The sequence below is a fragment of the Acomys minous genome, assembly GCF_964271855.1.
Source record: "Acomys minous genome assembly, chromosome: 10".
In the NCBI taxonomy this organism is placed as follows: domain Eukaryota; kingdom Metazoa; phylum Chordata; class Mammalia; order Rodentia; family Muridae; genus Acomys; species Acomys minous.
This window is the reverse complement of record NC_140491.1, coordinates 76018947-76041116: the sequence shown is the minus strand read 5'-3', so window position 1 is coordinate 76041116 and position 22170 is coordinate 76018947. Positions and strand designations below refer to the sequence as shown.

The 22170-nt window shown below is 55.8% G+C and overlaps 1 protein-coding gene across 5 annotated transcripts; it reads left to right on the top strand.

The window, feature by feature from the left end:
- Window positions 1-89: 89 nt before the first annotated feature.
- On the top strand, window positions 90-21433 carry NR5A1 (nuclear receptor subfamily 5 group A member 1). 5 transcript variants are annotated; one of them, XM_084798022.1, is made up of 8 exons: window positions 90-225; window positions 3794-3910; window positions 4015-4156; window positions 6109-6737; window positions 11929-12048; window positions 13570-13717; window positions 16792-16866; window positions 19811-21433. In XM_084798022.1, the coding sequence occupies exons 2-8, from the start codon at window positions 3809-3811 to the stop codon at window positions 20056-20058; spliced, it is 1464 nt and encodes a 487-aa protein (XP_084654148.1). In that variant the 5' UTR covers window positions 90-225; window positions 3794-3808; the 3' UTR covers window positions 20059-21433. The 5 variants fall into 5 exon arrangements, with proteins under 5 accessions (XP_084654148.1, XP_084654151.1, XP_084654150.1 ...); XM_084798024.1 differs by lacking the exon at window positions 90-225 and adding an exon at window positions 2503-2547; XM_084798023.1 differs by lacking the exon at window positions 90-225 and adding an exon at window positions 2786-2798.
- The last annotated feature ends 737 nt before the right edge of the window (window positions 21434-22170 follow it).

The window sequence follows — 22170 nt, the reverse complement described above, 5'->3', positions numbered from 1 at the left end:
GGCAGAGACCAATTGGGCCTCCGGTGGCCCCCCCCACCCACGCGGGGAGGAGGAGAGGACGATCGGACAGGGCCAGTTTGCTGTCCGCCGGCTGCCCGCCTGCCGCTGGGTGAAGAACTTCCTGAGAGTCCGCTAGCCACTGCCCTACCTGGGGCCTGGGAGCCTCCCCACCAGCACCCTGGTGCCCAGTGCCCACCCTTATCCGGCTGAGAGTTCTTCCGCTCAGTAAGTGAAGGCCGGGCCCAGGCCTCTAATGGCTAGCCTCCCTCCTCCGTGCCTCGCTCCGGCCTGGACTGGCCACTGCCCGCTCTACAGAACAACCACCACTCTGGGCAGTGAAAAGGCCAGATCCATTCCCCCATTACAATAACGCCCCCCATCTTTCCTAGGCTGTGTTAGGAGGAGCTAGGCCTATGGGGACAGACCTAGTGGGGTCTGAGGGTGCTTGGTGGTGTCTTAGAAGTGACCGGTGTTCCTGTGGGTATGATGTTCCATGAGTGTACTGAGCCTCTTAGGCCTTTTAGGCAGCTTGTCTTCTGGGCTTGGAGTCTTGCTGCCGGAGTGTCTGGGTTGCCTCTATGGAGGTGTCTGAGCCTCCATATGTGTATGTCTGTGTTTCTACTGCCAGTCTGGGCCAGTGTCTACTTTGCTTCCCTGGGTAGATGAATGAAAGGCTGTAAGTCACTATAAGAGTATGGGGTGGGTGGGGGGTGGGGGGTGTTCAGTGGAACCCTGGGGAAAGAGCTGAGATAGAGCCAGAAAGGTACCCATCCTCCCTCCTACCAGGGGTTTAGCCCAGAGGAGTGCCCACATTGTCTATGAGGCCCCTGGGCTGCTCTACTCTAGCAATATCCAGTCAGGAGCCCAGCCCCCATTCCTTCACCCCACTGTCTACTGGCCTCTGTGCCTAGGTGCATCTGGGGGCTTCTGTTTTGGTTTTGTGGGTTTTGTTGTTGTTGTTTGTTTTTTTTGTTTGTTTTGTTTTTTGTCATGCTTGATGCTAGAATTGAATACAGAGGCTCACACTGGGCGTGGTCTGCCACTGAACCCCATTCCCTCCGTAGTTTCACTTTCTGAGGATTCCTATCTGACGGGGGTTTGTTCATAAGCCCCCATCCCTGTAGGTGCTCTGTGTAGGGAGAGGGCCTGACACCTCTCTGGCTCTCCCTTCTTCCTTCTAAGATTGATCTGCGGAATTTCACCCAACCCTGATCTGTAGGACCGGGTTTTTCGGAGGAGGGAAGTGACTTGCCTGATCTAGGACAGGACAGTCAAGTCGGTCAGATTCAGTACTCCCCTCCGCTTGAGGGGTTCACCGTACCAGTCTTGTGCTTTGTTTGAGCACCCTAGTCCAGCACCCACCGAAGTCTGAGCCATGGGGTGGGATCCTTTTGGATGTGTGGGTCTCTGCCAAGGCGAAACTGCTGTGCTTCCTCTTTGCGGCTATCTGCTGTCCGTGTCCAGCGTCCAGCACTGGCTTCCACCCTTGGTGCCTAGAGGAGCTGGACTGTACTGAGTAGGCCTCTTCAAAGCTCTCTCCGTCTTAGTACTTTACTTGAAAAGCCGTATGGTTTGATGGACGTTTTCAGCCCAGAGCAACTACTCAGCCATCTTCACCTTCAGGACCGGCAGTCTCGAGGCTCCCAGGCGGTCCCTTGCCCCCCCCCTCCCCTGACCAAGCTAGAGGACAGCGGGGGGTGGGGCGCAGGGGTGCAACTCCGCGGCTCTGCTTTTCGGGCTCTGCGCATTTGGAGCTCCCGCTGCTTACCAGAGTAGGATGAACACGCTTCCCGTTTCCAGACGAGTACCCTGAGGGAGACTCATGGAAATAGGATTCGCCCAGAACTCTTGCTGGCCACTCCACCGCATCACCATTCTCAGCCACCCTCCGGGAGCACCTGGCTTTGGAGTGGGTGCATGCAGCCTAGGGAGACAAATGTGGTAGTGCTAACTCAAAAGTCTAGTTCCTACCTTCCCCTAGTGCCTTGCCCACCGCCCCTAGCCACTTTCACACTGCAAAACGACTTGTGTTCCCGTCTTGGCCTTGGCCACCCCTAAACTGGACTAGCAAACGGGAGCTCGCCTCCTCACTGCTCAGGCGGTGGCCCAAAACTGCACCGCGCACGACATCTGACCGGATTCCGGGGTGCTCAGGGTCCCCAATTCTCTAAGAACTCGTGGGCTTTGGAGGCCCGAGCTGGAGCTGGAGGGCCAGGGGGTGAGGGTGAAGGCTGAGCGGGGCTGTGGGAAGGGCAGGGCACAGGCCGAGCTGTTGGGAGGACAAGGACCGCGCCTCCGCCCCCGGATACCGCACGCGCGCATATAGAGCGGTCGCCCCGGCCCCGCGCGGCGGGTTCGCGAAGCGCGCAGTGCTGCGGAGGGGCCCGGGTCCCAGGTGCGCCTCGAGCGGCCCCGCGGGCGGCGGGCGCGGGGAGGCGGGGGCAGAGCGGGCCGGTCTCCCCGCCCCCGGCCCGAGTGGCCGTCATTGCGGGCGGGCGGCGCTGCGCCCGGGTGCGGCTTCATCGCGGGCGGCGACGCGGCCGAAAGGTGCGGAGCTGGGCGAGGGCCGGACGCGGGGTGTTCTTCGCGGGAGCGGCCTGGGTGGGCGCCGCCGTCGTATCGGCTCTCACGTCTCTGGCCACAGCTCTGGGGATCTGGACTCTCCGCCTGAGGTCTCCCGCAACCTGCACCCCAGCCTTGTAGTCCGCGCCTTCCCCCCGCAGGAGGCCTCCTCCCGGCTCCCGCAACCGGGCTGCACCTTCCACGCCCTCTCCCGGTCCGACGTTTCGGGCTCACCGGTGGGTGCCGTCGCTGCGTGGCTTTGTCTGCGGACCCAGCGGCCCGGTACCAGGGTTCTCTGCTTCTCAGGGTCGGCCCCTGTCCCTCCACGGGACCACGCCTTGGAGCTTGCTGCCCGCACCAAAACCCGCAGAGAGTCTGTCTCCCGGTCCCCGACCCTTCTCGCTGGGCACCTCCGTGTCTCCAGGTTTTCCATCCGTGTCTCTGTCACTCTTGCTGCCTCGGTCTTCCCGGGGGATGTCTCTCGTTGCTTGATGTCTCTCATTGTGTCTCTGACTCTGCGTCTCTGGGGTATTCTCGTTGGGTCTGTCACTCCGAGCCTCTGAGCTAGTCTCTTTCGTTAACCATCATTGGTCTTTCATCTGTTTACTCTGTGCCATATATCGGTCTTTAAATTATCTATCAGTCACCGATCATCATTTGTCCATCATTGATCTCACCTATCATTTATCTATTATTATCTATCTACATAATCTACCACTACCGGTACTATATACCTATCTACCTATCTACCAACCAACCCATCTGTGAATCTCTCCCAATGTCTTTGGCTGGGCATCCCTGTCCCCGCCGCCCGGGATTCCCTCTCCATTGAGCTGCACTGGCTGGGGTCTCTCTCTGTCTCTTCTAGATTTGTCTCTGTCCGGTCCCCAGATCACTCTGGCTGTATGCCCTACTTCGCCTTGGTTCCCTGGCGTCCGTCATCCCAGAGCCAAAGCCTATCTCGTTTTCTCAGTTTTCTCAGAATCGGGGTTTTGTTCTCAGACAAACGAAACGGGATGGAAAAGCATCGAATCCGAGGGTCCTGGATCGGGTGTAGCAGAGGCGGCGTGGGAGCAGCTCTGGAGCGCGGCGGGTGGCTGAGCTGCAGCCTGGGGACGCGCCCGCAAACCCCCGCACCCGGCCGGTGCTGGAGGCCTCCCCATGTGCACCGACCAGGGCAGCCTCAGGCCGGTCGCCGTCGGCCCGAGCTGACCAGCTCCTTCTTCCACAGGCGGACGCCGCGGGCATGGACTATTCGTACGACGAGGACCTGGACGAGTTGTGTCCGGTGTGTGGTGACAAGGTGTCGGGCTACCACTACGGACTGCTCACGTGCGAGAGCTGCAAGGTGAGCCCGAAGCGGGAGCAGGGAGGGGGTAGGATGCGGGCAGCAGGGGTGCGGGAGGCGAAGGAGGGTCGGGACCTGGCGCTCACTCCCTTCCTCTGGAGCAGGGTTTCTTCAAGCGCACAGTCCAGAACAACAAACATTACACGTGCACCGAAAGTCAGAGCTGCAAAATCGACAAGACGCAGCGTAAGCGCTGTCCCTTCTGCCGCTTCCAGAAGTGCCTGACGGTGGGCATGCGCCTGGAAGGTGCGCGTCCTGCACGCCCGGGACCCCTGATTGTTGGTCGCCCCAGGGAACTGCGGGTGGGTCTGGGAGAGGGGCTGAGGGGAAAGCGAAACAGTTTCTGGATCCAGGTGATTGGCCCCTCTGTAACGTTGGGGCCCCAGCTCTGCAGGGAGCAGAGGCACTGGGTACAGGGCAGGTGGGAGGGCCCAGTATCTGACCTATGTCTGGTTCCTACATCAGCCCCAAAATAGCAAAAGTGAGGCTTCCAGTACGGTGGACCATGCCTTAAATCCTAGGACTCTGGAGACTGAGGCAGGGTGATGCCAGTCATGAACTGTATATTAAGACGCAGTACCCTCTCTCCAGGACAGAACAGAGCCCCAAAAGACCCACGGCTGTGAGGAACTCCCAGTCTCCTCCACAGATTCCCCACATTAGCCAGAGCCAACGTTCTCAATAACTTGACCATGTTCGAATCCCAGTTTCATCACTTGTAGGCTAGGGACACTGACTTAACTCCTCTAAGCTGCAGATGCCCCCATCTGAATAATGAGCTAAAAAGTAATGCATGTCCTGTGTTAGTGAGAGGACTGGGAGGTTAAAGAAAAAGCGGGAGCTGCCTGCTGTGAGAGCAAATACTCAGCAAAACAGATGCAACTGTCGCTCCTATCACTTTCTGCTGCTATTTGTCCATCCCTGTTCAGCCTGTGCATCTATCTGTCTGTCTAGGCATCTAAGTTTCACAGGACGTGGGATTCCTTCCTGTGCACTCATAGCCCAACCCTGATAAGGCTGGGGTGAGGGGAACAGTGGCCTATCACTGCCTCTTCCCTAGCCCACCCCACCCCCGCCCTGTTCTAGTCCAGAGAGGACAGCAATGGTCCATCGGGAGAGACTCGGGCTCAGAAAGTGGACAGTCATAGCTTCTACCCTTCTGGCCCCAGTCGGGCTGAGTGCCCAGCCGGCAGCTGCTGCAGAAAAGGCCCTGAAGGCTGGGGGAGCTGCGGAGATACCCTGCTACCTAGTGAGGGACTCAGATTGAAGGAGGTACCCTGTCCTCTGCAGCAAAAGCCTCCATGCCTGGGTCCAGGTCCTGAGTAGGCAGAGAGCTGCCTATCGTGTGTGGCAGGAGCCTCTGAGGCAGCCTAAGGGAGCAAAGCAGGCTGACCATCTCCCCGGCAGGAAGATGTGTGTCGGGCAAGCTCCCAAGCCCTTAGTTCTGTGGAGCACCACCCCTCTCTACAGCTCTCCCTTTTCTCAGAGCTTGGGTGGGGTCCTGTCTGAGCAGAGGCTGGAGCCACACTGGAGCTGCAGAGATGCACCTGTTGAGTCTGGCTGGTGACACATTCTTGGCTAGGAGAAAAACATCTGGTCAGCAAAATAGATCCCCTCCTCCAGCACAAAAGCCGGCGCACAGTAGAAGGCAGTGGGGGAAGCCCCGGTCATCTTTTAACAGGAGCTTAGTAGAATCCAGAGAGCAGTCAACACGTAGCTGGGCACCCCTCTGTAAGCAAAGCAGGCTAAGGCCTCTTTGCTTTCACCATCTCCCTGTCAGGCTCTGGGCTGGGCACCTAAATCCAGAGCCAAGCCCTCGGTGCGGGCCCCCCCCCCCCTTCCCCGCCCTGCCCCCTGCCCCTCATCTCAGGACAAGAGATTCTGCCTGGGACAATCTTGCTTCTTCCTGGAAGTGACAGCATTGGCCGGGTGGTGGCGCATGCCTGTAATCCCAACACTTGGGAGGCAGAGGCAGGAGGATCATGGTCTACAAAGCGAGTCCAAGACAGCCAAGGCTACACAAAGAAATCCTGTCTCAAAAAAACGAGAGAGAGAGAGAGAGAGAGAGAGAGAGAGAGAGAGAGAGAGAGAGAGAGAGAGAGAGAGAGAGAGAGAGAGAGAGAGGCCAGATCCTTTTGGGAAAGATCTGTGGCTAGCAGTTGGGAAGGTAGAAGCTGACAGATTGCTCCTCCCCGCAGCTGTTCGTGCTGATCGAATGCGGGGCGGCCGGAACAAGTTTGGGCCCATGTACAAGAGGGACCGGGCCTTGAAGCAGCAGAAGAAAGCACAGATTCGGGCCAATGGCTTCAAGCTGGAGAATGGACCACCGATGGGGGTGCCCCCACCACCTCCTCCCCCACCGGACTACATGCTACCCCCTAACCTGCACGCACCTGAGCCCAAGGCCCTGGTCTCTGGCCCACCCACAGGGCCCCTGGGTGACTTTGGAGCCCCAGCTCTGCCCATGGCTGTGCCTGGTACCCATGGGCCCCTGGCTGGCTACCTCTATCCCACCTTCTCTAACCGCACCATCAAGTCTGAGTACCCAGAGCCTTACGCCAGCCCCCCTCAGCAGCCAGGGCCGCCCTACAGCTATCCAGAGCCCTTCTCGGGAGGGCCCAGTGTACCGGAGCTCATCCTACAGCTGCTGCAGCTAGAGCCAGAAGAGGACCAGGTGCGCGCTCGCATCGTGGGTTGTCTGCAAGACCCAGCCAAGAGCCGCTCGGACCAGCCAGCGCCATTCAGCCTCCTCTGCAGGATGGCCGACCAGACCTTTATCTCCATTGTCGACTGGGCCCGAAGGTGCATGGTATTTAAAGAGCTGGAGGTGGGTACCTCCTCACCTTCCTCAGCCCCTGGCTCTAGCTACTATTCTCGGCTGCTCAGCATCACCCTTTGGCTGGCCAGTCCTGCCCTTCAGGTAGTGTCTGGGGAGGTACCACTGCAGGCAGGAAGGGCATTTCAGAGGTATTGCAGTCTCCTGGTGCCTGTGGGTCCCCTGCCCACCCTCTCCCTGTCTCTCCAGTCTGTCTCTCCTGTGTCCCCTCCCCAGCTTGTGATCTCTCCAGGCTTTGCTTCTCTCCTAGTTGATATTCCTACAGGCGGCTCCCTCTTTCTTTGAGACACTAGGTGCCCTCAAAACATTTGTCTTGTCCCCCAAATGCCCAGCCCACGTCAGAAGTAGGTCCAGCATTCCTATCTTCTCATTTATTCAGCAGGGACACCGTCCTCGGCTGCCATAAATGGGGCTCTGAGCGTATGACTTCGGGTGTGTGTGGGCATGATTCCTGCCTAACTAACGTGAAGGTGTTCACTGCCCCTGTGATGGTATGTGTGTGTGTGTGTGTGTGTGTGTGTGTGTGTGTGTGTGTGTGTGTGTCTGTATGTATGTGCGCGTGCAGAATAATCAGATAGAAATTCCTGGCATTGAACTCACCACATGCAACTGCCTTCCCTTATCTCAGTGCCCTCTTTTTTTACCAGGATTAGTGCACATGAAGGTAAAGAAAGCAGGAGGGACTGTGTGGAGCCCCAAGGCCTGAGTGCTGACACTGTAGGGTCCTACCTAGCTCCTTATGTGCGCCACTCTCAGGATTCCAGAATCCTGACCAGGACTCATTGCTCCTGGCATGGGTACAACCCAAGCTGACCCTGCTAGGTCAAGCCCCCCTAGTTGTTCTGGGGCTAGCTATAAACAGCAGGCTGCTGCCCTCCCTGCGGGAGCCACAGCAGCCTTGAGCAGCTGTCAGTGCTGACGCCACTCTGCCTGGGCTTCCTTTGGGCATGTGGCCAGATGGGCTGGGGGCACTGCCTGCCTGCCTGCCCGACATGGAGGGGAGTGAGGTGCAGCGTGAGCATTCTGAGCCCTACAGGGCCACCCCAAGGTTTGACCCAGGGGACAAGTTAGGAACTGATGACCACGGCTCTCATTTCCACTGTGTAGGGCCTGCCATGGCCAAGGACATGCCATGTCTCTCTCTTGGGTGACTTCTCTCTCTGGCCCTTTCTAGGCCAAACTGATGTAGGAGATGGACATAGGTCAGATAGCACGCCCTTCCACCTGCCCTGTGCTGAGTGCTCGGGAAGATGACCCTCCCCCCCCCCCCAAAAAAAAAAGACACTGCAAACATCCCCTGAAGGCCCTGAACAGAGAGTAGGAGGAGCTCAGCATTCCCAGCTTTCCTGGATCCTGGCTCTAGGGGCAGGGCACTTCCTCTGGCTGACTTCCTGGTTGGAGGGGGGGGGGGGGGTCACGCAGGATGGGAAGGGCTTTTGTCCTAGCGTTGCTGAGTGTTTTTTCCTGCTTCTGGCTTCTCTGTGGCCTGAACCTTCCTGCTTCCCTTCCCAGAGCCCAGGAAACGAGCCCAGGACTCTTAGCCACAGTGAGCACTACTTGTGAGGGGCCTTGCAGATCAGCCCAAGCCCAGCCCTTGCAGCCCCTCCTAAGCCATCATGCTGTGCCAGGCTTGGTGGGCAGGGGGGGCTCTGTGTGGCAGAGCCCAGGCACACAGGTCAGAAGAGCCGAGGCTGCCCAATGTGCTGGTTCTCACCCTGCTACAGTGGCCCACTGCCTGCCTCTGAGCATGGCCCATCCTAGATTATGGGTGAGGATCTCTGAAGCTCTGAGACTAGGGCAGCCCCTGAGATGGGCACTGGGGACTTCAGAACAGACTGGACCCAGGAAGCTGTAGGGAGGGCTAGGAAACATATGCAGACTGTCGGTGAGCAGGCCCCTGGGCTCTTTACATGATGAGAGAGGACCCAGCGAGAAGGTGCTGCTACGTCTGAGGGAGTCTAAGGTTTCCAGAGGTGGTCCGAAGACAGGTCAGGGCATCTAGCCCATGGACTTAGCATGTAGCTGTGCTCTTCTGGCCTCAGTTTCCTCATTTGTAAGGTGGGAGGAGCTTAACTAATATTCTCCTAGGGCCTTGGAAAGCTTGGGTGAGCTGGAATAGGTAAAGAATTTGGCATGTGGCTCCATCAGTGATCTGCCTGTATTTGTAGCATAAGGAAGAACCTACCTTCCCAGGCCTTCCAGGAAGAGCGCAGGGAAGGACACACAAGGCCTACGCACCTCTGAGCTCTGTAAAATGGGGCCCTCTTTGCCCCTGGTAATATACCAACTTCTTACGTGAAGGTAGACTCACCTTCACCAGGCTCTGCATAGTCACTACAAAGGACAGGCTGGTGATAGGAGTCCATCTTGACCTCTGTCCCCCTCCGTGTTCCACTCTGCTTCCCCCCTGGGGGGGCCCTACTGGCAGCAGATAATTGCTCAGATAGATGGTTTATTGAGACACAGTAAGTCTGTCAGTACCGGGCTGATAAACAATCGCTTAGCCAGGAGTGTGCCATGGCCAGCCATGTAGTGTCAGACCCTGAAGAATTACTGAGTTTGTTGGCCTTGGCTGCCAGACTGATCAGACCCCAGGGGCTCCAGAGAGGCCTGCTGAGGGAGAGGTCAGTGCAACACCATCAATACCCTTCTTGGATGCAGACTGCAGTGTCAAGGCTCCAAGATTTGTGGTGGGCCATAGGAGGGCCCAACAGACAGGCTAGGCTGGCCAGGGACCCCAAGCCAAGACTGTAAATGACCTTGTTTCCAAGGTGGCAAGAGGAAGGTGGAAACCAGCTCTTTGGGCTAAGAGATACCCTTACACACTCAATTTCTTGTGGAGAGGGCAAATAGATGTAGTGTGGGGTGTGTGTGTGTGTGTGTGTGTGTGTGTGTGTGTGTGTGTGTGTGTGTTGGAGTTAGATGCCCATGTGTCCATCTGCCCACCCACAGGAAGAGATGGGCACAGCAGGAAAATTTGTTTGGCCAAGGGGTGGATGGAGCCAGTAGGTTCTTCAGAACCTGTGGGGCTGATCCTGGAGCCCCGTGCCCCTCTAACGCTAACCATGCGCAGAAGGGGGGAGGAGCACCCTCTCCTATCACAGATAGGAAAATATGGCTGAGGAGAGTGCACGGCCAGGTGAAGGGCTGGAACACGGGGTCTGGAGTGCCCAGCATAGGCAGACGCTGCAGCCTCCTGATCAGCTTCCTCAAGCTAGGCCACCCAGTCCCAGGGCTGAGGCCTGGGTAGAGTCTGCTGCAGGGCTGGGCACCCAGGTCACTGTGACCCCTCTGCCAAGGCTCAGCCTGCTTATCTCCCAATACTCCTCCTTATCGGTTCGCCTGGCCTGCTTCATCCATCTGGGTTACTATCCCTGTGATGAAGCATGGAGACCAAAAGCAATTCAGGGAGGAGAGGGGTTATTTGGTTTACATATCCTGAGCTGCAGTCCACTCAGGGAAGCCAAGGCAGGAACTCAAACTGGGTAGGAAACTGGAGGCAGGAGCTGATGTGGAGACCAAGAGAGAGTGCTACTTTACTGGCTTCTTCCTGCCTTTCTCAGCCTGCTTTCTTGGTCTTACAATGGTGGTGAGTGTCTTCCCTCCCCCACAGGCCTGCTTACTGAGGTTCTTCCCTCCTCTCAGATGACTCTAGCTGTGTCAAATAGACATAAAACTAGCCTGCATGTCTTCTTCTCCTTTCTCCTCATCTGCCTGAGGATGGCCCAGAGATAAGGGAAAGGCTGCCATCCCAGAGGACAGCGCTAGTCCCCCTATATCTAGTCATCTCTGGTTGAGCCTGGGTTTGAGGGAAAGGTGAATGTTTTGTGGAGCAAAAGCCCCTCCGACAGCCCCTTGCTAATGCCTGAGGGGCCAACAGTGGCATGGAGGACACCTCTAACACTCCAAAGTGCCAGGAAAGACAGGCATGGATTGGTGCCATGCCAGTTCCAAAGGTTGGTGAGCAAGAGGCCTTCAGGAGGGCTTCCTGGAGGAGGTGACCAGTCTATAGGAGACTCTGAAGCCCTGGGTGGCAAGAAGGGACAAGGAGTAAGTTGTTTTCTATACCTGGTGGTGTGACAACCACGGGCCTGGAGCCATGCTGTGCTGCTCAACCTTAGGCAGCTTGCCTGAGCTCAACAGTCAATTTCTTCTCTCTGTAAAGTGAATGATGACCTTCAACACGGTTGACAAGCCACACAGTAAGCTTGGTAGTCAGTGCAAGGCATGGCCCAGGGAGGGCTGGAAGTAGCTAGCCAACCTCAGTCCCATTTCCAGAAAATCCACATGGCAGAAGAAACGTGACCTCTATGTGTACACTGTGGCACACAAACACACACACACACACACATACACACACACGCACACACGCATGCGCACACACACGCACGCACGCACACATGTACAAATAAGTAAATAAATAAAGGTAAAACTATTATTTTAAAAAGAAAGGTATTGGGCTGAATGGGGAAAAGGAGGTGAGTAGGGCTGGGGCAGTGAGGGGAGGGAGAGGCTGGACATAGAGGTGAGTGGGGAGGTTGTGATGTGCTCCTGGCTCCTACTCCTCATGGTTCTAAGTAGAAGTTGTCCCTATCAGGAGGATCTGCCCTTTTTGTGGAAGGATGCAATGACCCCAGAGTTGGGGACACTCAGCAGGGACTGTCCTCTCCCGGGCTGCATGGCTCAAGTAGACCCTTATGGTTAGGTTCTACTTTGCTCATTGTTCTGGTATTGCTGCCGACAACTGAGGTGACCATGAGCCAGGTAGCCTCTCTTTCTTCCCCAGGAGCCTAGGCACCTCTGCAGCTTCCTCAGGTCCCTTCAGGGGTAGCTGTGGTCACAGGCCTTCCCCAGGCCAAAGACACAAGGGGTGAGGGCTGGTCTTCACAGCATCAGTCCCTAGTCTCTGAGATTTCCTGGTGTGAACCATGTGCCTGGCCATCTCCAAATGCTTGAATCACTATACAATTGAGAAAATGGAGGTCCAGAAAGACTCGGGGATGGGTAAGGTCACACACCTCATGAAAGTCCAAGCTGGTAACCAAAGGAGGCCCTCACTGGGTCCCACTGAAGTAAACAGGTGGGCAGATGGGACCCATGCAGGACTTTGAGTAGCGAGCTGGGGAGAAGGGCACAGTGGACAGTCCCCAGCTGGACCACTGCATGATTCTCTTCCCTACAGGTGGCTGACCAGATGACACTGCTGCAGAATTGCTGGAGTGAGCTGCTGGTGTTGGACCACATCTACCGCCAGGTCCAGTATGGCAAGGAGGACAGCATCCTGCTGGTTACTGGACAGGAGGTGACTGAACTGGTCCAACCCCCCTAGTCCGACATGATCCCAGGCCTCTCCAGGCTGGCTCAGGGTACCCTGAATTCCAAATTCAGGGACATGCACTAGTCAGACTTCTCTGTGTCCTGAGGCCTTTTGAAGAGCTATGATGTGGGATGGCTAGGGGAGGTCCTTGCAGGAGATAACAGTGGGGTTGGGTCTCCCAAAAATATGGCAGTATTGGTCAGCTGGTACTGAGGTGATAGGGAAATTTTACAGTGTCACAGCGTCACACACATGGAAGCAGTAGGATTGAGGGCTCTGAGAAGGGGTTCAGAGTACTGCCGAGGGCCCATGGAGATGACGTTACAGGCTTCGCTAGGGGCTGGCGAGCAGGCAAGACCCGGTAGGGTCTCCATTCTCATAAATGATGGATGAACGAGTAAATGAACAAATGAATAAATGAAGGTGTGGGCAAAAGGCCCAGAGAGCTGACTCAGAGTTAGGCCTGCATAGAGTAGAGGGGTGAGAAGCCATGGAGACGGCCTGGGAAGTCCTGAACCCCCACCCCCACCCCCACACGTTAGGGTTGCCAATGGATGCAGGTGAAGGAGCCTAAAGTGCTGGAGTCCGGAGACACCTTTAAAAAGGACAACACACAGATGGTGAGAGGAGGTCCAGGGAAAGGAGTAGGAAGAAGAAACAGAGACAGGAGTGTGGCCCCCAGGAGAGGACAGAGGTTGAATAGTGGGCACAGTGGGTCCTCAAATGAAATGCAGGCTGGAGCCTGCTTCCCTTCCCCTCCCCCTCCCCCCATGACCTGTGTCCACATCTTGGGTTCACCCCTCCCATGTTTCGGGCCTTTGAAAGCAGGAATGGGGGTACTAGCCCCAAGCGATGACTCTGGGCCACAGGAGTGCAAATACAGGATCTGGGATGTGAGTGAGGATATATGGGCTGCAGGAGCATCCTGGGTGTACCCACGTGCCTGTTTGATTGTGTAACTCCGCATATGCAGGGATGCGTGGGTGTCCATAGCTGCCTGCCATAGCACAAATGCATACGCAGGTGTGTGTGTCTGTGTTGCTGTGAATGGCCACTGAAGGGCAGGAGTGGGTGTGGTGTGAAGACATGAGTACCATGGCTTCAGTGAACAGTAACAGCCTTGTGAGTCTATCTCTGTGTGTGTGTGTGTGTGTGTGTGTGTGTGTGTGTGTGTGTGTGTTGGAACCACCCCTGCTGCTTGCTCCCTACTCCCCTGTTCCAGGGAAGGGCACTTGTTGCACTCAACTGTACAAAAACAGTTCACACTACTGGGCTGGCAGCAGCCCCCTTGTAAATGAAGTATCCTTCAGCTCCCCAGTATTCCCACTGCCCTAACCCTAACCCCACAGCCCCTAAAGAAGAGGCCAGCCATGGGTGCTCAGCATAGGCCAACGAGTGGAACAAAGCTGGCAAAAATGGCCCTCCCTGTGCCAAGCTCCCCCCCTCCCACTCCCCCGAGGCCTGGTCCCTCTGTCCACCTCCCTGACTTGTACTCTGCCGGTGCAGGTGGAGTTGAGCACAGTGGCCGTACAGGCTGGCTCCCTGTTGCACAGCCTGGTGCTGCGGGCCCAGGAGTTAGTGCTACAGCTGCATGCACTGCAGCTAGACCGCCAGGAGTTCGTCTGTCTCAAGTTCCTCATCCTCTTCAGCCTCGGTGAGTGGCCTCTGCAGGCTCTGCAGTGGCAAAGGCATTGGGGGCCCTACTGTGCTTAGAAAGCCCAAGGGACAAGGACCCTTCTTTAGTGATAAGGAACACACGGTCAGGGCCCGGCTTCTCCCTGGAGGCGCTCAGTTTCTCAGTGTGAAGTCCCAAGAACTGAGATGTTGTCTAACTTTTACCTTTCATGGGATGAGGACCCCCTCTCCCCCGCGCCCGGGCATCCGATTTGTTTCTGGCCAATCATTCCAGAAACTGCTCTGCACATCCAACACACTTAAATGCGCCTGCTGTGTTTAGGACTCTCTCTCCTGGCTCCCATCCTGGGGTCCTTCCTTTTCTTAGCTCCCTGAACCATAGGGACCCAAGTTCTGACTCCAGACCTCTTTGCCCGTACATTCAATCATTCTACAAACATCTGCTGAACATCTGCCTGGTGCCAGGGGCTGGGTGCAACACAGCAAATGGGAAAGACAGCAACTGCTGCCCTCAGGGCCAGCAGCCTCTTGGGGGAAAGAGCAAGTGCCTTATAAAGGGTGGAATGTATAGATGGGGGTGGGCGGAGGATGCTTAGCAGCAAGATGCAGCAAGTATGAGCGCATGCCTCAGAGAACCTGAGTCCCGAGGCAGAAGACTTGGAAGAGAGCATTGTTTAGCAGATGAGGCAGGCTGAGGAGTCTTCAGCAGGAAAGCAGCTATAGGATGGAAGGTGAGCAGAATGGGGCAGTCTCCCAATGACGCTTCCCAGGGGGTGGGGAGTGTTTGCAAACAGGGAAGAAGGGGGCTAGCCAGGAAGCCCGGTGTTCAGGCAGAGTCGGGCTCCTTGCCGTGATCATGTGGCTAGGGGCTTTCAGCCTGGCTAGAGCTCTACAGGGTGTTAGAAGATGACATCTAAGTTGCCGCCTTAGAGTGTGGCAGAGCTCTAGGGGCCCTGGGCAGGCTTGGGAGGGTCCTGGGTGGGGGGTGCTAGGCAGAGAGGAGTTCTCAACAGAGCTCTCAGTCAGAGCTCCATCCATCTATGATGCTCCCTTAAAGGACCCCGCAGGCCTGTTTCTCCTACAATCAAAGCTCTTTGGTTGTAGGAGAAAGGTCCAGTTGGTCCAGCTGGTCCACTTTGGCCCCCCTCTGGGAAGCCCAGCCCTGTTCCACCTGGAGCTAGGCTTAGTGGCACCATGACTTAGGATGGCTCAGCCTTCCTCCATATGCTAACTTCATCTCTGGAGAGATCTGGGCTGGAGCGAGGAGAGTGGGAAGAGCTGTGGCTTCTAACTCTGTGGCTTTGTGCAATTGAGGGAGTCACTCACTCTCTGAACCTCTGTTTCCCCTTGTGTGAAACAACAGCTGTAAGTGACCTTGGCATGCTGCAAGGATACGACGAGATAATTCTACCACGGCCTCGGCCCTTGGAAGTGCGTGCTGATGTTTTTATTAATCATCCTTATTAAGTCCGTAAACAAATGAGCCAGAGTGAATGAACAAGCCAGGCTATGGGATCAGTCTTTATTCCATGTTTTGTGTCCAGCCCAGGCCTTTATTGTTGCTGGGCACAGGGACTCAGGCCTGGCCATGGTGGCTGAGGAGTTTCTCAGCTCAGTGGGCCTGAAACTGGGTAAGGTTGAAGGTGTCAGAGGCATGGGAGACAGTGGTTCTGGGACCTCAACCTACTGGAGCAGAGTGAGGTAACAGTGACAGAGGTACATTGGATCACAGAGCCCTTGGAGAGAGACTCCATTTGACAGTCTGGTATGGTCAGAGTTGGGGTGGCTCTACTTGGTCTGGAGATAGGATGAGGTGGGTACATCTGAGCTGGGCCTTGCTGTGGGAATAGGAGTGTTCCGGTGAAACAAGTGGAAAGAACAGCCTGGTGGGGGCTGTGGGGAAGAGGCATGGGTAGAGAGGAGGCCACAAGGTTGACAGGCCTTAGATACCAGGTACCTTGAGCCTTCCTCAGGGATGGTGCCCACTCTGGGAATAACATGAGCACCTCGCATCTGCACATCACCATCTAAGGCCCTTCTAGCTTCAGCTTGGCATAGGATAATGGGTAGATAGCCCAGAGCCCTGCAGCATGCCACATCTTTAGCTGGGTGATGGTGGGTAGCCTGCTGACTATAAACACAGGGCTCCTCATCAGAGCTGAGCTTTCAGGAAGATTGAGGCCCAAGACAGGGCTGGCCACTTGTCTACAGACTTCCACTCAGCCTGCTTGTGTTGCCCTCAGCATCACTGCACTGGGATGGACAGCCTCAACCCCAGGCAGTGACTGTCACCCACCCACCCACACACCCACCCACCCTGTCCCCTTCTACACGCCTCCTTCTCGCCTGTCTCTGCAGAAGGGTGCCATTTGGCGTCTAAATAGCATCTCAGGCAGCTCAGAGGCAGGTAAGGAGGCTTAATTAAAATTAGTGCCTCTCTCCTGGCAATCGCAGTGTTTATGAAGATGGGCCCGGCCGGCATTGTTCCGCCGAGGACTTAATCGAAGCTTAATGGATTGACCTAACATTCGATTTCCTGATTCCCATTGAGGCGCACGGCAGCATTCCCTTAAGCGTTTGCAATTTACCCACCGCTCCAAGCCAACAAAAGGCGGACTGAATAGCAGTGCCACTCGAGGGGCCATTGTGCGCGGGGGCGCCTGCCTGAGTCACTGCTATTGGGACAACATTCTTTATGCCTCGCTGGAATGAAAGGATTATTCAAATATTCAATTAAACCGTGAAAAGGGGGCTTTTCTGAGATCCTGGGGGCCCCCAGCTCATGGAGCTAGCGGCTGCTCCCAGGGTGGGTGCCATCTCCCACCCCCTCCGCCTCCAGGGAAGTGGGCAGCACCACCACACTTGCATTCTGCAGGCTCAGGCCCCAGGCTGGTACTCAGTGAGGATCCCTTGTCCTGACTTGCCCCATCTCATAGAAGATAGGTTCAGAGGTGGCGTTTGGTTGCAGAGCTGGGGTGTGGACACCCCCTGACATGTGAAGGGAGGCTCTCTAGGTTGTGGGATGCCTATTCCTGGGTCTGAGAGGTAAAGGGTACCACACTCAGTGTGACATGGCTATATTCCATCCCTTAGACTCTTCACAACAAGCTGGGGACTGGGGGAGCTGGGGAAGGCGGAGAAGAGAGGTGACGGACCCACCATTTCCAGGTGAGAGAGAAGTTAGGTCTAAGGTCAGACTAAGGATCCAGGGTGAGATTTTTAGACAAACCCATAGGTTGCAGAGAACCTGGTTCAGTGCCCTTACGGGAAAGCCTTACAGCCCTGGAAATCCTAGCCCTGACCTGCCCACAGCGGGAAGGCCCGCAGCTCCTGGAATCAGACAGGCTTGAGTGTGCTGTAATGTGGGTGTGGTCTAGGCACACTCGGATGCACTTCTTGCAGTCTAGATGTCTGAAGGGCTGAACAGGGCCTGTGCAAGGAGTCCATGAACCTGAGCCCAGCTCTGGTCTGTGGCTGCTATGTACACCGTTGCTGTCCATCCACCCTATAGCTGCCTTCGTGCGCCAGGGTCATGGAGGAGGTCTCAATAGGTGTGAACTGAGAGTCTAGAGGCCTTCTTAGAGAGGGGCCTGTCCCTGAAAGCTGTCCTTGTCCTGCACCCTCCCCCGTCTATTCCACTGTGATCCTGAGTCCCTGATGCTTGTTGCTGAGAACAGTAAATCCTGGTAAAGCTGGAAGCCTAGGCCCCTGTTCCCCCCCATCCCCTCCATCTGAGCAGCCTCCTGGCCCACCCCCCTCCACCTCAGCTCTTTCCTCTGGGCCCCTTTTCTGGCTAGCCTTGAGACAGACTCCATCTTGCTCCTGGTATGAAGGTCAGAATAGCCCAGGGGCGGTACAGATGTGATGGTGGTGATACAGGGATGGGGAAGGGGTTTGGGGCAAGGACAGATGAGATCCACATGCATCTCTTGCTTCCAGGAGGCCAGTTTGATGGAATGACTTCCTATGGTCCTCGTTAGATGTACCTGGGGTTGGCCAGGCTAGGGAGCTGGGTTGCTTTGTACAGTTGAGTAGGTTTCACTGAGGCAGGGAAGGGCTGGGCTGGAATCTAGGGGTATCTCTCTAGACAAAGAGCTTTTTTTTTTTTTTCTTCTCTAAAGGACATGAAGATGTCTGTGAGCTGGTGGCTATCCAGGGAGGGGAGGAAGAAAATGACCCTGGCTCACGTATTGGAGGGTGGTGGGCGCCAGGGTCGAGGCCAGCATCTGCCAAATCCCGCCATACGACTCAGGCCCAGCTCCGGTTTCCCTAAATCCATCTTTGGACAACACAGGCCTCGGCGGGTGTGCTGGGGGCGGCCAAGGATCAGGGTTGCCAGGCACCTCAGCTTTCCTGGCGCAGTGGGTGTTAAGGGGGATTAGAAGGCCAAGAGCACACGCTGGCTGAACTCCCCCACAGTAGAAAGACTGGGGTGTCCCAAGGGAGGAAAGCAGAGAAGCGACCCATCTTCTGAACCTCTGGAAGCAACAGCACAAGGGAGACCAGGATAGACTTTGAAGGTTGGGGCTGATGTTAAACTCCTAGGCAGAGCATGCACTGACACAGGCTGGCAGCAATGACAGGGGCTTGAGAGTCAAGAAAGGGACCCGGACACCCTATTTCCAGCCCCTTTCCCTGAAGAAGGTGACCTTTTACGCAGACTGGTCAGGGACTCTTCCACAAGGTAGCTTACTCCAAACCAATTTCAAAGACCTCTTTTGTGTCTAACGCAGGACTAAGGTGCAAGGATGCTCTGCTCGCACTCCAGCCTCTGCCACATTTGGTCCACACTGAGCCACCTGCTCCCCTCCCTGTCAGAGAGAGCTGGCCCTCCATGTCTATCCTCAGCTTCATGGTCACCATTGTCCTCACACAGCATGCCTGTGTGGGGGCGAGTGAGCGGGCCTGGCTGCCTTCTTTCCACCCTTCCCCCACCCTCCCTTTCCTTTTTTTTTGTTTGTTTGTTTTTTTGTCCCCCACCGCCCCCCACCCCCGAGATAAGGTTTCTCTGTGTAGCCTTAACTGTCCTGGACTCTCTTTGTAGACCGGGCTGGCCTTGAACTCACAGCGATCCGCCTGCCTCTGCCTCCTGAGTGCTGGGATTAAAGGTGTGCACCACCATGCCCAGCCCCCTTTCCTTTTTTGATAGCATAGAGGAAAGGACCAGAGCCTGTGTGTGCTGGGCCTGTAATATACTCTGGCGCTATTTTAAAGTTATGTAAATGGCTTTGCCTTGCAAAACTCCAGCTCTTCCCATTCTCTCTCTCTCTCTCTGGCCTCTTCCTCATCAGGAACAGTGCTGCAAAGAAGCTGACCCATAGTTCCATGACAGAACTTATGGACTCTCTTTCCAGGGCATGTTCAGAATGCCCATGGGCCTGACACCCTGAGGCAGGTCCTTCTCACAGCAGTGTTGATGATGATGATGATGATGTCTAGGGTGGCAGAGGCGATGGCCACAGAAAGGCTTTGGCCAGTACCTTATATCCTTGGAGGAACCAGTGCACCCCATTTTGTAGATGAGAAAATGAAGAAGTGTAAGCACCACACTAGCAGTGCATCTGCTGATGTTGCTGATATTTTTTTGATGATTGTCAAGTATCCATGGTGACAGCCAGCGGCAGTGACAACTGGGCCAGAGATACGGTTTAGTGGTTGGTGATGGTAGTGGCCATACTGGTGATAAAAATCATATAGATACAGGGATTTTCTAGGTGTGGTGGTGCATGCTTTTTAATCCACTTGGAAGGCAGAGGGAAGCAGGTGGATCTCTGTGAGTTCAAGGCCAACTTACGTAGTGAGGTCCGGACCATCCAGGAAGACATAGTAAGATCATGCCTCAAAAAGACAGAGGAAAGAGAAAATGGGGAAAAAAAAAGACAAAGAAAGCACGCAGGGACAAGCTGAGGGGACACTAAGCAAAGCGATGTCAGTGGTGATGGCCACAGGGTGGTGATGCGGAGGTTTGTCACTGAGAGGCTCGTGGCACACTCTCCGCAGCCACAGGTTGGAATCTCCCGAGAATGTGGCGTTGGTAACGTTGGTGACAGCGTGGGCCCAACTTTCGGTGGTGGCACAGTGACAAAAGGGTGATGGGCTGCTCCCGTTGCAGATGTGAAATTCCTGAACAACCACAGCCTGGTGAAGGATGCCCAGGAGAAGGCCAACGCCGCCCTGCTGGATTACACCTTGTGTCACTACCCACACTGCGGGGACAAATTCCAGCAGTTGCTATTGTGCCTGGTGGAGGTGCGAGCACTGAGCATGCAGGCCAAGGAGTACCTGTACCACAAGCATTTGGGCAATGAGATGCCCCGCAACAACCTTCTCATTGAGATGCTGCAGGCCAAGCAGACTTGAGCCTGGGCACTAGGCAGTGGGCAGTAGGCAGCTACGCCACTGCCTCCAACCGACTCATTGCATTAGATGATCCGGGAGCCCTGTCCCTAGGCCCCTGCCCCTGAGCTCCAGAGCTGTGTGTTTGGGATGAAGGACAAGGATGGGCAGGGGGCCGGCTGGGGTAGACTGCCTTCACCAGCCACCTGGCATGTGTCTGTCAATCGGAGTGCCCCCAGAGGGGTGGCTTCTACCCGCTCCTTCCTCCATCTGTCCCCAGCTTTTTTTTTTTCCTGGCATCTGAGGCACAGCTCCCAGGAGGAGGCTTGGGGTTCCCTGGTGGGCCTAGGTGTCACTTGGGTCAGAGGTCATCCTTTCCCTCTCTCCTGTAATCAGAGGCAGGGAAAGGTCTGCAGGCGTCAGTGAGGACAGAGGAGGGATCTCCAGACTCCCCTGAAGAAGGGAAGGAAGTCCACTGTTGTAAACCGAGTTTGCTAACTTGGGTCCTTAGAAGACACCATTAGAGTGGGTAGGGCAAAAAGATCCCTGTCCAGCTCCCCCCCGCCCCCCCCCCCCATCTAATTCTGATCCATTACCTGAGAAAGGGACTTCGGTGTGATCATCCTTCTCCCGAGACTCAGCCACCCAGGGAGGAGGAGTCTGGCGTCGGCAACATCCCCATCCCAGCCCTGCCCACCCAGCTGCCTGGGCTGGTACTTACCCGCAAGGTTGTGGTCACCAGGATTCTTTCCCTTTCACCTAAACAATGCTTGGAAAGTGTGTAAGAGAGAAATGGGCAGGAGACAGGTTGAGGACTGACCTGAAAAATGGGGTTTAGCACCAAAGCTTTGTCTCCTGACATCTTGTTCCAAGAGTCTGGGTGGCATCTGGTGATCTTTATGTACCCCACCTCACTCCTGAGAAGAACCGTTGCTTGCCCTCTGCCCCAGCCCCACTAGGGAGCGACAGGAGGCCCACAGAGGCTTAGAGTCTTGCAGGTGGGGATCTGAGTGAACCTAGTGAACTCATGGATCTTCAGATGAGGACAGTCTGGAAGACTCCATCCTTTTGGGTCCCTTTGCCACAACCCTTGAAGCTGACCTCAGTTCCCTGCCTCTGCTTTGCATCCTGAAAGCCACTCTGCAGAGCCAGGCACTTGGGGGGAGAGGCCCTAAGCCATCTTCTGTTTCACACTGGGTATCCACTGTCCATCCTGCTTTCACGTCAGATCTACAGCTTATGCTAGGCCTGCCCAGCTGGACAAGGCTGTCCCCTGTCTTCTACCACCCTGGCTCAGACCCCTCTGCCCCTGAAATGCGTGCCCCCCCCCCCCCCGCCAAGGCCAGAGACCCACAGCCCCGAGACAAGAAGTGCCCTTACAAGCCCCTGCAGCCCTGCAGCCCTGAAATAAATTTTGCAATTAGTTTCCAATAGCCTTTGTGAATTTGCATTCTGAAGCAAGGTGTTAGTTCCTGGAGTAGGTTCTGGATGGTGGTGATGGTCTGCCTGCCGCCAAAATGGTGTTCAGCTCAAACTTCTGGGGGAGGGGGGGGGGGGGAGCTGTCGAAATGACTCAGCGGGTAAAGGATTTGGCCAGGCCTGATAACCCTAGTTCAAGCTCTGTAACCCACATGGTGAAGGAGAGAACTGCCCCCCAGCAGTTGTCCTCTGACAAGTGAACACACACACACACACACACACACACACACACACACACACACACACACACACCATAGACAGCGGGGGGGGGGGGGGGGGGAGCGAGGGAGGGAGGGAGGAAGGGGAGAGAGAGAGAGAGAGAGAGAGAGAGCTGCACAAGATCAAGCCAGTTCGACATTCCACCATAGATAAGAGAGACCCACTCCCCTACTCCTGGCTAAGGAGCTACTGGCTGGTAATGGCTTCTGGGGGTACAACAGTCAGATTTCTTCAGGGATGTGACCCTAAGCCATGTTCCAGGGCTCCACTGGAAGGCCCTACACTCATGTACATACAGCCTTCACTAAGTGGGCTGAGCAGGTTATCAAAATTATTTAAGGAAGACAAGGTTTGGGAGGAGTTTATGGCGAGAGCCCTGGGCATTGAGCTGAAGGTGGATATGATCTAGATACGTTGTGTGCACATGATATGTTTGTG

Coding starts and splice junctions, on each gene's coding strand:
- NR5A1 (XM_084798022.1), top strand. CDS start 3,809: ATGGACTATTCGTACGACGAGGACCTGGACGAGTTGTGTCCGGTGTGT. Junction 6,738..11,928: donor TGGTATTTAAAGAGCTGGAG/GTGGGTACCTCC, acceptor TCTTCCCTACAG/GTGGCTGACCAGATGACACT. Junction 16,867..19,810: donor GACGGACCCACCATTTCCAG/GTGAGAGAGAAG, acceptor CTCCCGTTGCAG/ATGTGAAATTCCTGAACAAC.